Raw genomic sequence first — 16,427 nt, 5'->3', positions numbered from 1 at the left:
ATAAATAGAAGCGTCACAGGCGTCCCTCTTTCTTCGAGGAACCCTGTTCAATTCGAATGGACAATGCCCCCTCTTCTCCCTTCCCCCTCCCCTTCCTCTCCAAAAAGGAGTTTAACGAGAAGACGAAGAAGGCTCGTGATCGAATCGGTTCACCGCCGATGAATTATGGAGTTTCGCATATATATATATATATCGGTTTCTGTTGCTCGCGCGGACCTGGATTCGTGGCAGGCGTGGCCCATTGTTTCCCCAAGGTATATATCGGCGTGTTCGGTAACGATGCAAGGTGCACGTGCGCCCGCGTTTCGGCCGCTTTATCGACAAGCCCTCGAATAAACCTTGGATTTATTTATCGAGCCGAGTAACGTGGTTTCGTGTTCCGATAAACTGTTACGAAGTGGCGACGCCCACACGTTATATACCAGCCAGCCCATCCTCGCCAGCCCCCCTCGTTGCGCACTGAGAGAGGAGTGTTGGGCAGAGGAACCTATACAAAGAAGATCATCCACGTTTCTTACTGTTTGGTTACTGGCAACCTACTACCGTTCTCTTTCTTCTTGCTTAATCTTATTCGCTGGCGGCGACGCACGCGGTGTGTCAAGAACACCGGGCACATTGTCGTTGGAAAATGTAAATGAACTTTAACCGTTATCCGCTCGCCCACGAGCCAAGTTCCGCCTCGGAAACCGATCAAACGGCGCGAGGATCGAGGGTCAACGCGGCGCTCTGTTTTCTTGCCTCTCATAGCATTCGCTGCATTAGATTTTATTATGCCGATTCTGTAATAGATTGCGAAGTAATTTTCTGACGAAGATATATATATATATATATATTTCTTTTCGATCGTTCGATCGTTTTACTTTATTGTTTAAAAAAAATGGATTTTTTTTCTTCTACGTAAATATTAGGAGAAAGAGAAATTTGAGGTTATTTCCATATCGTAAAAGCAGATTATATGTTGAGGAAGATAGGAAAATATTATCCTATTAGATATCCCCGGTTTGAATGGTTGTCGACCCATAAGTTTGAGCTAATCCTTCGGAGTTGAAACACGAGACGAGATTGAAAATTTATTTTATTCCATATTTTTTATCACCTTTTAAAGTACAATATATACGCGATAGCTCGAATCATACCAAGTTGAAGGTTTGCCTTTGATTTACGACCACACTCGTTAGACCTATTTACTATCAAAGTAGCCGTGACCGATACGAAAATCGAATCGAGATAGGTACGAGTAACTCGACCCCCCTAACGATTTTTAAAATCACAAACTGGTAGCTCAAACGATAGTAGCCTGTCACTCGATACTTACGAACCGCCAAACGGACATACAGGACTTCCCAAAATCATCGAATTCGATCCACCGCCCTTTCGTCTCCCAGATAACTAACCTTCCCTTCTCACAACTACATTCGACGCGCATAGATAATGGACTTCCTCCAAAGAATACACCGCCACGTTTCGATTGCAACGGGGCAATAATACACGTTCCCCGAATCTCGTGCACTCGAAGGCTCGAAGGCTCGAAGCGGCCTCGGGACGGGCGAGCGATTCAATTAGCCGCGCGAGCGCAGGCGTTGCAAATCGCGAAGCACGCGACGAATCCGTGAAGTGGCTCTAACGGGCTGTGTACGCCCCTGAGCCGGCCGCGACGGTGCCGCGGCTCCAGACGCGGCAACATTGTAAACGAGCGCGCGCAGAGAGGAGAGTATCGGCCGGTCTCTCGCGCGCGAAAGATAGGGAGACGACAGCGTAGTGCGAGCGTGCGGGAGAGACCGGTAAAACGGGAGGGAGAGGAGAGGGGGAAGAGAGAGAAAAGAGACAGGCTTCCGGAGGAGGTTGGATGGACCGTGGTTGCGGTATAGATGCTCGAAAAACAGAGAGGATTTCGCGGGCGAGCGGAAGAGACGAGCACGAGATAAATGGTAACGTACGAAGAAATATGGAGCTAGAGGCCGGAGAGGGCTCTCGATGGGCCAAGTCGATCGAAGGGGGAGCCCTGGGGAGGAGAGGGGAACGAACGGAGGGAAGGGAGAGACGAAAAAGAGAATGCAGAGTGGAGCACACGAGGATGGAATGGAGTGTATACGGATGTGCGCGCACACATGTAGTGGGTGTCGCCTCTGCTGCCGCCGACGTCGCTGCCGTTCCTCGTTACCGACGCAGTTGCTGGACGCCCTCCGCCAGCCCTCGCGACATGATCTATCAGCCTTTTCTACAACTACTCGCCTCTCCCTCCTGCACGCTCTTTGTCCTCTTTCTCCCGCATTCGTGCGCCGCTCCCGGCGGCGGCAGCGGCGGTGGCGGTGGTGCCGGCACCGTGCTGCTTCTCGCCATCCTCTTTTCTGCACTCTCCTGAGGCCGCACCGCGCGCGCGTCTACTACACAGCCGCGTACACGCACGCGTGCACACTTGCCACGATCTTCACACACACCTCTTCTTGGCTCGAGAATAGGGGAACGGAGAGAAAGAGAGAGAGAGGTTGATAAGCTCCCTTCTCTTCGAGATTTTTTCGGTTCCCGGCTAACCACGGGCCTCTCGTCCTGAAAAGTGGTAATTGGACTCGACGAGTGCCATTCTTCGGGGTTACTAAGGAGACTTGGCCTTGATTACGCGTTTCGTTGCGGAAGGATCGAGGAACGTTTCTCGTTTATGTTTCACGTTACGTGCGCGTTTTCGCGTCAGTGATTGGGAGGGGTATCACGCGTGGATAGGTTCTAAGACCGAATGTCATCAGCCTTCCTGGTATCGGTTACCCTCCTCGGCCGCGATGGATTCAGTGCACTGGGTCAATTGCGAGCAACGCGAAAAAGGCGGGCTCGCGTACCGAAATAAAAACTGTCTCATCTTTCAGAAACGATTTCACGAAGGCAGCATCGTCCACTCGTCGGCGATGCATGATAAACGTGGAATTCAATTTATTTCTATTCTGCTTTTCAATTTCGCGTTGGAAAAAATTCTTCTTCGCACAAAAGTTAAAATTCTTCAAAAGTGATAGAGGGAAGTGTTAGTGGAGCAAAGCGTTTGTTAAGAATGGATTTTTTTATGGGAAAGGGTTGTCGGATTTTATCACATCTTTGTGTATAAAGTATATTTCATGACTTATGACTTTCATGACTTTTTGTACTTTTATGATATAAATTTGTTAAAAAATATTTCAACTAAAAGATATTTTTCGAATGAATCAGTATTATTAAATTTGCTGTATGTATAGAGATTGCAAAAGTAAATTTATAATTTTTAAAGAAAAAAACTTATATGTAGTTACAAGTTGAGAAAATTTCAGAAATTATTTTCTCCAAATTTAACGTATTATTTCTTCATTTCTTTATTTTTCATCAGAAATATATATACATATACACGTTCGTATAAAACAAATTTCACCGTATTCCACGTCAAATTTATCTCAAACTTCTGGAAATCTTTTAACGACGAGATCAAGCTGAAATATTAACCAAAATTTTTTTCGAGCATCCATCCATAAGTCCGACGTTAAGCTCCAATGTTAAAATGTTCCCTCGCACGACATAATTATCAAATACAAAACGAAATACAAAACGAACGACAACCATAATTCACCTCGTCCGCGCATGTTTAATCAAGCGGAACCTTGAAATGGCGTCATCCGCGACGAATTAAACGGAATCACCTCGTTCCCTTTTCCGATCAGAAGGCCAATGATCGTGTTCCCGGTAACTAATCTCGTAAGAGGAGGGCGCGCAGGAATCCGTACACGTCCCTGCGCTCTTCCTCCCGCGTTGCCCTTCCTACTCAGCCTCCGCGTCCTTCGCCCCTCGCGCCCTCCTCCCTTTTCCCGCCGTTCAATCCCTCTCTCTTCGCCTCCACGAACGTCTCCTTCGTCCCTGCTTCGCCGAGTCGAGTCCCCACCGGACGTGCCATCCAGTGGTTCTCAATCGCGCTCCTCCTCGATTCAACCTCCTCTCCTTGCGCGCCCGCTTTATGTACTATGTGCGCGGTGCACAGTAATCGGCGTCTCGTGGACGGAGAGGAGGAGGCCGCCACGGTGTCACGTGCCGGCGAACTCGTTAACTACCCTAACGATCAGGATTCCACGTGGCCGGCGTGGTCTCGTCGATAATTGGCGGCGGGCCCGGGCAAATTGCCGCTTTTTCGACATATTATATGGGCGCGAGCGCGCAACCCGCCTCTCGCGACACGAGACGGTATCGAGGCGAGGTGGCGGTGACCGCAGCTGGATGGATGGAGAGCATCACGATCGATGCCAATGCTCCTCGAGATCCTCGAGGTGAGGTTACGACGATGACACGCGGTGGAATAAATCGTCTGGAAGGGGAGAGATTTTTTTCACGGATGTCGAAAGTGGCCGTGGACAAGCGTGTTAACCCACCCGGCCTTATGAGATTTTCCATGGATATATGGAACGTCAGCGTTATATATTTTGCCGCATTAACGCGCTGCCCGAAGTCGGACGTTGAAATATCGCGTGCAATTTGTACTCGCTGTAATTCACGGTCTTGTAATTTGGAATTAAGGGCAGGGTTAAAATTGAAGTTTGATATAAATGCGCGTGTCTTTGTTATTTTTGGTACGAGGATCCCAGGATTTCAACGAGGGTCGGGAAAGAAACGATGGAAATTGGCAGGAATTTTTTAATCGTAGAGTTAGTTCGAAGCGTTCGATGCATCGTGTGCGTTTTATTTGTTGAATAGAAAAGAAAATTAAGATACGCCGTGTGTATCTAAGAAAGAATATTATCAGTACGCGGAAAATGGTTGGAGAGATATCGCGCGCGAGTATCGTAATGGAAATGAAATACGTGTGTAAAAATTCAGTGAGAGATTAAATTCCAAGATCTGTTAATCTTATCCATATAAAATTTTATCGTTTTTAAAACAAACCTCTACAACATTGATTCTATCGTTTTTATTTTATAATTTCTACCATCAAAAGAACAGTTGCTCTTTCGATTGAAATTCCATAATCCCTCCTCCCGTCAGAAAAACAAATTTACTTTCAAAATTCCCGCCATTGTGCAACGATGAAATTTCATTCGGAATAAATACGATTTCGTATTATCATTATATTATTATAACATTAGTATTCCACGTGGATATTTTCCAAGTTAAGGTTAATCACCCAACCGTCGTTCAAAATAAAACTCTCTTCCCCATATTTTCAAAGTAGTATCCGCCATACTGTGAGACTAGTTCCATATGGACGATTGAGTATTCCATGCGGACTACTCTTTTTCCAACTCGGCCTCCTTCTTCAAATAAATCTCCCCAAGAAAAAGCCGAGGGAAACGTTATCCCTCGCATTCAAAATTCCCGCCGGAATCGAAGATACGTATCTTCGCGTCGGCCGCCATGATGAACCTCCCTCGTTCCTCCTCCTCGTTCTCGCGGCCGATAGTCGCTGCGTTTCCCATTTAGCGAGCGTCAACGATGCCGATAACACGTCTCCAACCGAACTAGACGTGTAGTCGGAGGGGAGAGCGAGCGAGGAGGTCGCGAATATTACATATGCGAGACGCATAAATCTTGCAACGAGGTAATACAGGCGACGCGGGTATGTGCGCTTGGTGGTAGTCGAGGCAGTTTCTCTCTTGCTGAAGCCAAGCCACCGACAAGAGGAAAATCTATGGTTGGCGCAGCCCTGCTTAATTCTTAATGCTTAATCAGTGCACCTTATCGCGAACGCGGCCTCTCGTCCTCCCTCCCCTCCCTATCTCTTTCTCTATTTCTCCTCGCGTCTGTCTATAGCGTTGGCGAGGCGAGGCAGACTTGTAAATAGAGGAAACGCGTTTGCCGCCTATCTGGCATCAAAGGGGCCGACACCGCGACGGTTTTATATACTTAATTTATGAACAATATACAACCGATGTCGACCCACCTCGATTCTGCCACCTTCTTTCCACTCTGCTTTCCCTCCCGCTTTTCGTTTCCTTTTCTCTCGCTCTCGTCGCAATAGGCAACAGGATAGGCGTGCTTGAAAGTCTCCGGGATAAAGAACCACCCCCCCCATCGATAAAGAATTCCCTTTAACTTCCCTTTTATCATTAGCGCACACCGAGTTCGACGTGTTACAACATACAACGGCTGTCGCGTATTGTGTGCCGCCCGAGCGTGGCCGTTTCGATCCGCGTGTCACGCCGTTCGACGCTCTTTAGTCGCTTTTACCGCGCGTCGTTATTGCGTTATCGTGGAGAGCTTCGGTGGATGATGGGCACATTATCGGCCGATCGAGGAAGGAATTATATATAATAATAATAATAATAATAATAATAAGGGCGACAGAGGGAGGTCGAGAAATTTGTTTGCCACTTGTTGTCGTCGTTGTTGTTGTTGTTATTGTTGTTGCAGTGTCGAAATTATTAATTTCGTCGAACGAATAATTTCTCCAATTTCGCGCTACTACGTTACGAATTATTACACCCATATCCGTGTCTCTATTAAAAAAAGCTTATGGAAGAAGGAAAGAAGAAAAAAAAATCCTTTTCGATCCGAAAGCGTTCCCTTTACAATTTCCACCCCCTTTGTTTCTATAATTCGGTTGATTCGGGAAAATTACGTTCCTCTCCCCCCGATTTTCCCATACAGGAGGACAGCTCTCGAAATCTCTCTCTTGGCGAGCTCCTCGATAGGCGATAATTGGGATTAATTGGAAGGAAAAAAGTTTTTTCGCGCTCAAAAGGGTCCCCATCCCCTTTTGGGGGCGGCCGCCATTTAAATCCGCGCCGCGGATAATTAATTAACCTCGTATCGTCGTCATTTCCATCGAGGGAGGAGGGTGAAGAGGGGGTGGGGGGGAGGGGGCGCCGGGTTCGCGCGGGCCAAAGGCACACGCGGGCTCACGCTCGCGCGACACTGCATTATTTTAAAATTCTGTTTGCATAATTTTTCAAACGTGAATAAACGAATTCCACGCTACGCTCGTTCCCCGGTTAAAAAGCATCGTGCCCCGCTGTCCTCTCTCCCACCTCCTCCTCCTCCTCCTCCTCCTCTATACGCGCGAGTAGAGATATCTCCCTCCCTCGCCACTATGCGCACACGCTCATTCTGATTCACGTAGGTATCACCTTCTCTCTCTCTCTCTCGCCCTCTCGCTAGCTCTCTCGCTCTCTCGCGCCCACGTCACCGGCTTTTATCGAGAGCTACCCGTCGACTAACTGGCTTTTTGGCGCATTTTATTATATCGTGTAATGAGTCCCTGCGCCTCGTCACGTTGGTGCCCTGCATCTCAAAGGGACGCCCCTATTCAGGCTTGAAAAGAGGGAGGGGGGGAGGGGAGAGGAAGGGGGCCCCGGGTAATGACGGCGATAAAATATGACGTGCCTCGCACAGTTTCTCTGCCCTGCCCTGCCCTAGCCTCACCTGACAGCCGCGGCTCCCTGGAGCCAAGTAGCGAAAGAGGCGAAAAGAGGGAAGGAGGAGGGTCCGCGTGTCCCCTCTTCGCGTTTAGCCCCCCTATTGTTCCCATTGTTTCGCACGAATTTTCGTCCTCTCCTCTGCTGCTGCTGTTCAACCCCACCTTGACGCTTTTTTTTAAATTTTTCTCTCTGTTTCTGTTCCAGGTAAGTGTCCTTCTTCCTTCTTCTCCACTCCGCGTGACGATTGCCAAGTTTATCGTCGAGTTTCTCTCTTGGAACACGTGTCGTTCGATCAAACGTGAGACGAGTTTAAGACGGATGTTTAAGATTGGATGGTAATAAGGATAATGGGGAATGGGAGCCAGGAGACGTGGTACGTAAGCGTTAGTTATGTAAGAAGGAGGTGTGATGTGTGAGGGAAGGTTTTGTTGAAAGAAGGGGGCGGGTTATAAGGTTCGATGAATCGGTGGTTTTTCGTGAATGTGAAGGGATGGGAGACGTGTAATCGAAGATGAAAGACAGAAGAAAGGATGGACGTTGATATCCGGTTGATAACCTATTATTTGTAAGTGGAAAATTATTGTACACTCGAATACCTTGCCTCTTTGGAGATGGTACGAAGATTTGATGAATACGTACGATAAAGAAATACGTAAAGTTTGGAAAAGAATTATACGAATATGGCTGTAATTAAATTGTTCAATTGTCGCGTTAATTTCTTTGAATTCGTAGATCGTTTGGTTTACTTGGTAAACCAAATTGACTTTTATCTCGACAATTGTCCCTTTCTTTCTTCTTCTTTTTTTAATTCTAATATCTATCTTGCGACGCGATTAAAGGTTTCGAGCACAAATTGAGCAATACGACGAAATCTTCTTTAAACTCGTAAAAGCAAACGCTTTTTATCTGATCCTTTTAACATGTTCAATGCATTATCTTACGCGCAATAAAAAAGATATATCGTAAATATAAGATAAAAAGCCGTTACATACGACGAGTTCCTTTAAATCGTTCTTAAAATATATCTCATATTTGATTTCAATCGTCACGAAAATCAATTATCGATTGTCATCGGGAAACGAAAAAGATAGATAAGAAAGAAACATATATATATATACATTCCGATATTTCTGGTCAAACATTCAAAGAATTCTCAAAAATAACCCCTCGATAACGAATGAGAGAAACCGGTGTCCCACGCGAAGGGTATTAAAACTATAACCGGAACAGTAGGCCGTAATACAGCGGTCGAGGATTTTGTCGAAGAGTCGATGGACTCTTACTTAGTCCCGATATAGGCTCGTCGGTGCGTGAATAGAAGCTGCGAGAGAAAGAAAGAGAGAGAGAGAAAGGGAATTGGGAAGGGTGCATTAGCCTAATCCAACGATCCTCGTCGGCTGTGAGAAGAGTATCGTATTCACCCCACCGAATCAATCAGCATCTATCCGTAACGTCTACCTTCGTGGGTGGTCGGTAGTTTTCTGTGGCGTGGTTGTTAACGGCCGTTAAGCGTAACCGTGGTTACGAGTTACACGTTATGTTTCTCTTTCTCTCTCTCTCTCTTTGCTACGCATCTCCCGACCATTTGCATAAAAACTCCAAGTATGCCTCTTCCTCGAGAACCGGGAGGAATTCACTTCCGGCACGCGGCCTCGGCGTTAATCGGCCATTAACGGGGATTTAAGGAAAGCGTGCAGGCTTTTTGGCTCGTCTTGCTCTTGTCTTCCTCTTCTTCTTCTTCTTCTTCTTGTTCTTCTTCTTCTTGTTCTTCTTCTTCTTCGAGGGAATGGGAATGGTGGTTTTGCTTTGCCTCGAAACCTGTAATTTGTACCGTTGGGCAAAGGATTATATACGTGGCAAGGATAGGAAGTGTCGTTTCTTTTTACGCGGTGATCGGGGAAAAAGGGGTTGATTTGTGGAAACGAGGAGTAGAATTACCGATGCTTATACGCACTTCTTCTTGGATTGTAACAGCCTTCGGAATTTTTTCGAAGATATCGACTTTTTTTGAATAATAATTTATATACTTGTTGATGTAATATCGAGAAATTGTTATATCACTTGATTTGCTTAGAAAATTCTGCGAAAAGAGAAAATTTGTAATCTCTCTCGCACAGAAATTATAATAAGATAAACTTGCTTTCTACTAATAAAACCTTCAAAGCACTCCATCGATTACAATTGCACTATTAACTTCGATCCTCTTTTTCCAAAATAAAAAAAAGAGAAAACTCGTGCAAGAGATATTCTAAAGAAAGAACGCCCCTATAAGCAAGAGAGAAGGGTTCGTTAAATCCGAAGAAATCCGTCGATTGATTCCGTTTCCACGAACGTCGTCCACCCGGTTCGTACTAATCTGTACGAATCATCCTCGGTGAGGATGGCCCCCTCCCTTTCGGATCGCTGGAACGAACTGTGAGAAGTATGTATCGTGTTCACCCCAACGGGCGTGAAAACGGCCCACTTTCGTTCGGCCACAATGGGGCCGTATCGTTCCCGATGGGGGAAAGAAGAGGGTACCCCATCTGATCCGCCAGCAGAAATAATAACTCGTGTAATAGTCGCCGGAACCCCACCTCGAGCCGGCCGCGTATTAAATAAATATAACACCCGCGTAATATGGCTGTTAGGAGAGAGGCTGACGGGCGCGGTCGACCCCGTTTGCACCCCATCAATTGCACGCGGTTGTCTATCATCCCCCCTCCTTTATGCTCTCGCCGCAATATAAACCACTATCCGCACGAGGCTCTATCTCTCTCTCTGTCTCTCCCCCTTTCTCTTCGATTTATATATATACATACATATATATATTTATTGGGATGGGTGGCCACTTGACTAACGTATTCGTTTCGTTTAACGTAGAAATGGATGTATAGTAAGTGGATATTTAATTATATCTTGGGAAATATGAAGGTGCTTGTGGTGAATGTTTGAGGGTTTGTAATTCATAGAAATTGTTTTTGAATTTTTTTTTTTTTCATTGCAAAGTGTCCATCGGTATAATTGTTTGTTGTTCTAAAGGTATGGAATATTTTAAATTGGTAATATATTTCGTCAATACGGTAATTTAGTTATTTTGTTCCAAGCAACGAGGTGTATATTCATTCAATATTGATAAAAATCATGGAATATTTTCTATTATTAATAAAAATTCTTTTGTATTTTGTATAAAAATATACTTTTTACCAATTTTACTTTGATACTTTGCCTTTTTCTAATTTCTGTTGTGAGGATATTTTATCTACTTGAAATAATCTTGGAATATTAAAACTGCAAATACAACAACTCAAAGAGCAATTAATAGCGTATAAAGAATTTATAAATTGTAAAAAACGCCAACATTTATTAGAAATAAAATATCCAAACGAAATCTTCTAGAAAAATCACACGTTTCAATCGAAGATTGAAGATTGCTGATTCGGAAAAAAAAAAAAAAAGAAAAAAGACAATACCTCATCTTCGTTGACACTCTCAATTACAGTAGAGAAACAACTGAACAAGCCAGGTCAAACAAGCCAGAAAATAAGACACTTATAATTTTCCCCTCCATTCCTCGAGGACGAGGCTCTCGGATGGTCCGCCCCATCCGAGCGGAACACCCAAATCATCAGGGCGGAAATCGTCGTTGTGTGTCGTAGCTGGCCCATTCGACGGGCGTGACGATTATTCCCGTTGATCCGTCCACGATCCGTGAATGGGAGTCTCTAAATACGATGCGCATCGGGGTGATCCACCGGCTCTCGCGGCCTCTCTCTCCTCCCCCCTCTGTACCCTTCTGTTCCCGAATATGAATATGATATCGCACCCCGCCACTTACGAAATGATTTATCAATTGAGCACCGGCAACCCTGGGGTACTCTGGTGTTGAAATATTATAACATCATTCCCCCCCACGGCTCACCCTAATATTATCCCCCTGGCTGTCTACCATTAACATAACAATGGTCGACCTAATTGCGGCCTAATCGGCGCCAGCGGCTAAACCTTGATCGGCTTATTCCTTTTTATTCTCTCTCTCTCTTTCTCTCTTTCTCTGTTGGTTTCTTTTCTTTTAACATTTTCTTCGATCGTTTTCCTTCTTTCTTTTTGGTTTTTTTCTTCCTTGCAAAGACGCGACATTTATTGTCTCCTTATTGTCGATTATCGTAATTGATGGAATTGGATTTAATAATTTCATTTTATAAGTGAGAATAGAGAGAATTTAATAAGAGAATTATAATATTTTTTTAATATTAAATGTTAATTTTTAATTTTTAAAAAATGAATTTATAAAAAAATTTGACAAATTCTTATGACGACAAAATATTTTTAATAATAAATACTATTATATATATTTTAATAAAGTTAACAAAATAATTTGAATATCTCATCGTTTCGGCGATAAAAAGGAATGTTTTAAATAAAAATTGAATGATACAAATAAGAAGAAGAAGAAGAAGAGCTTAATGTTGATAATTTCTTTGATCTTCTTTGATCTTAATAACCAAATCGTCTTGTTCATCCTGTACTTATTCGTCCAAAGCACATGAACTTTTCCCATTTTCAAAATAACACAGTCGGAATCGAATCTAGTGCCATTTTCTCGACTAGTCGCTCTGTAATTTCTTGGATTATATTATTCTTCTGTTCATCCTGTGCTTATCTATACATCTGAAACGCACAGGTTTTTTTTCCAAAAAATCATAGTTTCCACCATCTCAAATCGCATCAATCTTTTCCCATTTTACAGAAACAAATAACACGAAGTTAAAACGTGGTGCCAATTTTCTCGAGTCAGTCAATTCACAGTTTCTTGGATCTTGTTCATCCAACCGAAGAATCTCGGTGCCATTTTCTTTATATTTCTCGGAACTTGTCACCATTTTGCGCTTAACCGTACAACATCCGAGGCGGATCGACTTTTTCCAATAACGTGGAATCAAACCTAAACGCCATTTTTCTCGACTCGGTCACTCCACAGTTTCTCAACTGTACTTCGAAACGCTTTTTCCATCGACAAAATAACACAGTTAGAACCGAACACCTAATACCATCTTCTCCCCATAGGGAGACCGCTTTTCTTGCTTCTTTCCTCGTCACGTTGTCGTCGTCACGAGGCTTTCTTCACGATCCATCGATCCCCTCCGAGATTTTCGCCGAGAGAAACGTTTCCAGATTGGCGAAACGGTAACGAATGGAACGCAGCAGCGTTGATCGTCAGTCAGCAGAGGAGCATCGGGCACGAGTTTGCGGTCGCTTCTCTACTCGCGAGGAATCAGCGTTGCGGCTAAAGAATCTTTTCGCTGCACCCTTTTTCCCGCCCCCCCCTCTCTCTTTCTCTCTCTTTATTCGTGTTTCGTTTCCTCGTAGTTTATTCCTTTCCTTCCGCCTCAGAAGACCACTTACCGCAATTTCAGTCTTGCCATCGTGGCGAACCTTTTTTTGCCGGTCGATAATCATAACTCGAGATTTTTCTCGGTTTCACCCGCCGCCGGATAGATATCTGGCCAGGCAATAATATCCCCCCCTCCTTTTTTACCCCTCCTGTTGTTTCTTACTCTTTTTTTTTTTTTTTTCCCGTCGAGAAGCTTGGTCCCCGACGTTTCTGGAAGAAGAGGAGCGAAACGGGAGCGAATATTATCGGGATCGGTAATATTAATAACGATATCGTTAAAGATATTTGCAAATATGAAGGTATATCATTATTCAATGATTTTTATCTCTTCATGTTGTTGATTTAATTTTTTTTTTTTTAGAATAGAGAATAGAAAGAGAATCAATAAGATTCTCTTCTACAAGTTAATCAAGATACTAATGAATCGTAACAGGAAATGCGATTTTTGATTCGAAAGAGTAGGACAGTACATCTTGTTAGTAAACTATAGTTTAATATCGTTTTTAGAATCGATCCAAAATGGAATAAGAAACGGAACACGAGGAAAGAAAGGAACTCACCAAGTTTTGGAACAAGGGATGAGAAACGATGAAAACTTAATAAATCGAAGTCTTTTTGAAAATTTTAATCGAATGGCCGAGTGAAAATTGTAGCGGAGCGAGCCACTAAAAAAAAAAAAGACCAAACTAGGATAATTTCAAAGGAAAATTCGTTCGTCTAAAGTTAAACGAGTGGGTGAGGGATTCATTTTTCCTCTTCCCCCCTCTCCTTTGATTTTAAATATCCAGTCAATGAGAGAGACAGAGAGAGAGAGAGTGTCGAATTTCCCCGCCAATTTTCTCGCGTTTGCTATCCTTCGATCGGAAAGCTCATTAGCAAAGACAAAGCTTATTGGTACGGCATACTTCACGCTCGATAAATCCCTGTAAAATTCATACAGGCGGCATGCACGCGTGGGGATGGAGCGGGTGGAGGAGTGGAGGGGGGGAACGGTAGACGCGTATATCCGCCGACGCGTTTATGTTGTAAACACTTGAATAATTCAGCCCAGAAAATTTCGGGCGTGCTGCGCCAAAGCAACGTCATTAAGTTAATTATCGTCCGGTAATCACCGGTGCGTTTCGTTTTCCACTGATTTTTTTTTCCTTTTTTCCTTTTTTTTTCTCCCCCCTTCTCTCCGCTCCGTTCTCTCTCTCTTTCTCTGTGTCCTTTTTCATTTTATTTTATTTCTCCTTCTTTTTTTCTCGCGTTGCGTCCGTTGCACCGCCCCTCTTGCACAAAGAACGAACAAATAAAAACAGAGTGGCGTAACCCGTGTGTGTACCCCAGAGAGAGAGAGAGAGAGAGAGAGAGGGAAAGGGAGAGGGAGAAAGAAAAATGAGGGAATGAAAGGGAGAGAGAGAGAGAGGGACGTGTGAGGGAGGGAGGCAGTCGATGGGAAAAAGAGGATAATAGGATGCAACGACAGAGATATGCGTACGGACAAATGAGCGGGCTGGGAGCATGTAATCATTGTGGCTATTGTCAACGGTGTCCAATAAATAATCAATTTAACGTTAATCTACAAAGTAAAGCTCGCGTCAACCGTTCCTAACGATCCGGGACACATTCGTGCTCGTTGATGACACGTTTCGACGTGGATCGTGTAAATGTTCGTTTTTTCTTTCTTCCCTGTTGTTTTTTATTTTTCTTTTTTTCCTTTTTTCCCCCGCCCCCTCCCGTATGAAATTAAAAATCAAGTAGTAGGTGACACAGCAGAGGCTATAATAAACGTTTTTACAGCCTCCGGTTCGGATTGTTTAATATCCCGAGGGATGAATTTGTGAAATCAGGGAAAGATAATTTCTTTTTTTTTTTTCCTTTTTTTTTTTGGAAAATATCGTTTTTATAATCGGATTATTATTTAACGCGCGTTTAAAATTTTGGTTATTGATATTCGTTAAGATTCAATGTCAATTTTGCAAAAAAATTGCGCGCACGTTTTTTCTATGACAACGATTCGGAATATTTCGAATCTTAATAATATCAATATCGTTGAGATTAACGATCAGAATTATTTATTCGCGATAACGTTCGTTTTTATCTTTTGAATTATGAAAAACTAAACGTGTATAAATTGGCGATGAGTATCCCTCGAGAGGTTAGGAATTTTCGAAGCATGTTTTCGAACGTATTTCCGAATTTATTTATTCTTCGAGGTGTTATATATCTCGAAGAGATTTCGAATCAAATCCATTATCATACACGTCGAGCTGAGTTTTCGAAATTTATTATCGCCTCTTCTCTCGAAATGTCCCGATTTAAAAAGAAAGAGGAAAAAAAAGCGGATATTTTTCACGAAACATCGTGTCATTTACGAGCGAATAATAAACGTTACGGATGGAGTTTCTTTTCTTTTCTTTTTTTTTTTTTTCTTTTTTTCTCGACGCGAACGTTATTTCCAAAAGTTTTTTATGCATTATCGATGGCTAGACGACCGATTATCATTCCAACGAGCACGACTCTGTTTTAAATCATTCTGTTAGAGAGAAGAAACGAAGCCAGGCCCCCTCGAATCGGTCCGCACCGACCTTCTGAAACGAGCACGCCTCTAAACTGGAACCAATTTACATCCTCCCGATTATTCCTTCTTTCATCTTCGACCGCGGCCCCCGTCCAATTACGAAATATATATCCGCGTCGCGGTGCCTCGTTCTGCTATTTTTACTCGCGGCCCAGGGGCGTCTTATCCGCTCCACCCAGCTTCACCCAACCGATCTGTCTAAAAAGTAAAACGAGGCTGCCAAAGAAAAGCGTCTTGTCCATCTTGTCGAAAACGATTCTTTCGATTCTTTCGAAAAGAAAAAGAAAGAGAGAAATCTTGTAAAATAATCTCTCAAAATCCTTCGTTTTTCGCTTTTCCCCATGAATTTGAATAAATATCTCGAAATTGCATCGCGATCGATTTCCAAGCCCGAAAAAAGCCCTCGTATAACTAACCCCGAATCGCCATGAATCACCTGTGCCTGCCCACCTTCGTTCAACGGTTAACTAAGCGTATCGAGCTCATCATTCTCCTCGACACGCCCAGTCCCTCGTGCATATCAGCGTGCATTCGTAACACGCGTCTCTCCTTCCACCACTTGTATTATCCACCGATTGCGAGGCCCCGTCCATCGATTCCGATATTCTCGACGGATCGAGGCGAGGCAGACGACGACGGTCGCAACGGTAATCGCGGCCTGGTGTCCGTTCGTGGTGTAATTTATTATTTCCGCGCGGATGCGGCGGGAAACCGAGCTACCAGCACCGACGTTTCATATCTTGGCCGACGTTTACGATGACCACTCGCAGGGCTGCCCCCTCGCTCGCTCGATCCCTAGAAACTTGGACGTCGCCGGAGACAAAGAGGAGGTGTACAGGGTGGCTGGTTAAATATCATAATATAATAAACCAATATATTCGATTCGCGTGGCTGTAAAAGCGTAATTAATAATTCTTCCACATCGAAAGAAAAAAGCAACAACAATACTCTCTCTCTGTTTGGAAATGTTGTTTGCCATCGATGTACAATCAACGGTGAAACCGTGAAGCCGGGAAGGAGGCGGTAATAACTGGCGAACCACCCTGTATACACATAACGTGGAAGAGAGGAGAGAAGGCTGTTAGAGACGAGGAGGAGGAGGAGGAAGCGAGCAAAGTCGCGAGCACGTTACGCT

At 44.0% G+C, this 16,427-nt stretch overlaps 1 protein-coding gene across 3 annotated transcripts in view; it reads left to right on the top strand.

Annotated features, from left to right (window-relative positions):
- LOC107995708 (protein pangolin, isoforms A/H/I/S-like) overlaps window positions 1-16,427 on the top strand; it is a 153,271-nt gene that overhangs the window by 78,412 nt on the left and 58,432 nt on the right. Inside the window, exons 4-6 of one of the 3 annotated variants that reach the window (XR_009829440.1) lie at window positions 7,560-7,728; window positions 12,923-13,028; window positions 13,091-13,696. The exons of 1 other annotated variant lie outside the window; for it this stretch is intronic. Coding sequence is in view for 1 of the 2 variants with exons in the window: in XM_062073578.1 (XP_061929562.1) it covers window positions 7,560-7,694 (135 nt within the window). In the remaining variant the exon portion in view is untranslated. Of the gene's footprint in view, window positions 1-7,559; window positions 7,729-12,922; window positions 13,698-16,427 lie in introns of those variants that run through there. One more of the 3 variants, XM_062073578.1, reaches the window with a different exon arrangement.

This window comes from Apis cerana, linkage group LG4 (assembly GCF_029169275.1).
Source record: "Apis cerana isolate GH-2021 linkage group LG4, AcerK_1.0, whole genome shotgun sequence".
Classification (NCBI taxonomy): domain Eukaryota; kingdom Metazoa; phylum Arthropoda; class Insecta; order Hymenoptera; family Apidae; genus Apis; species Apis cerana.
This window is presented reverse-complemented; position numbering and strand designations above follow the sequence as displayed.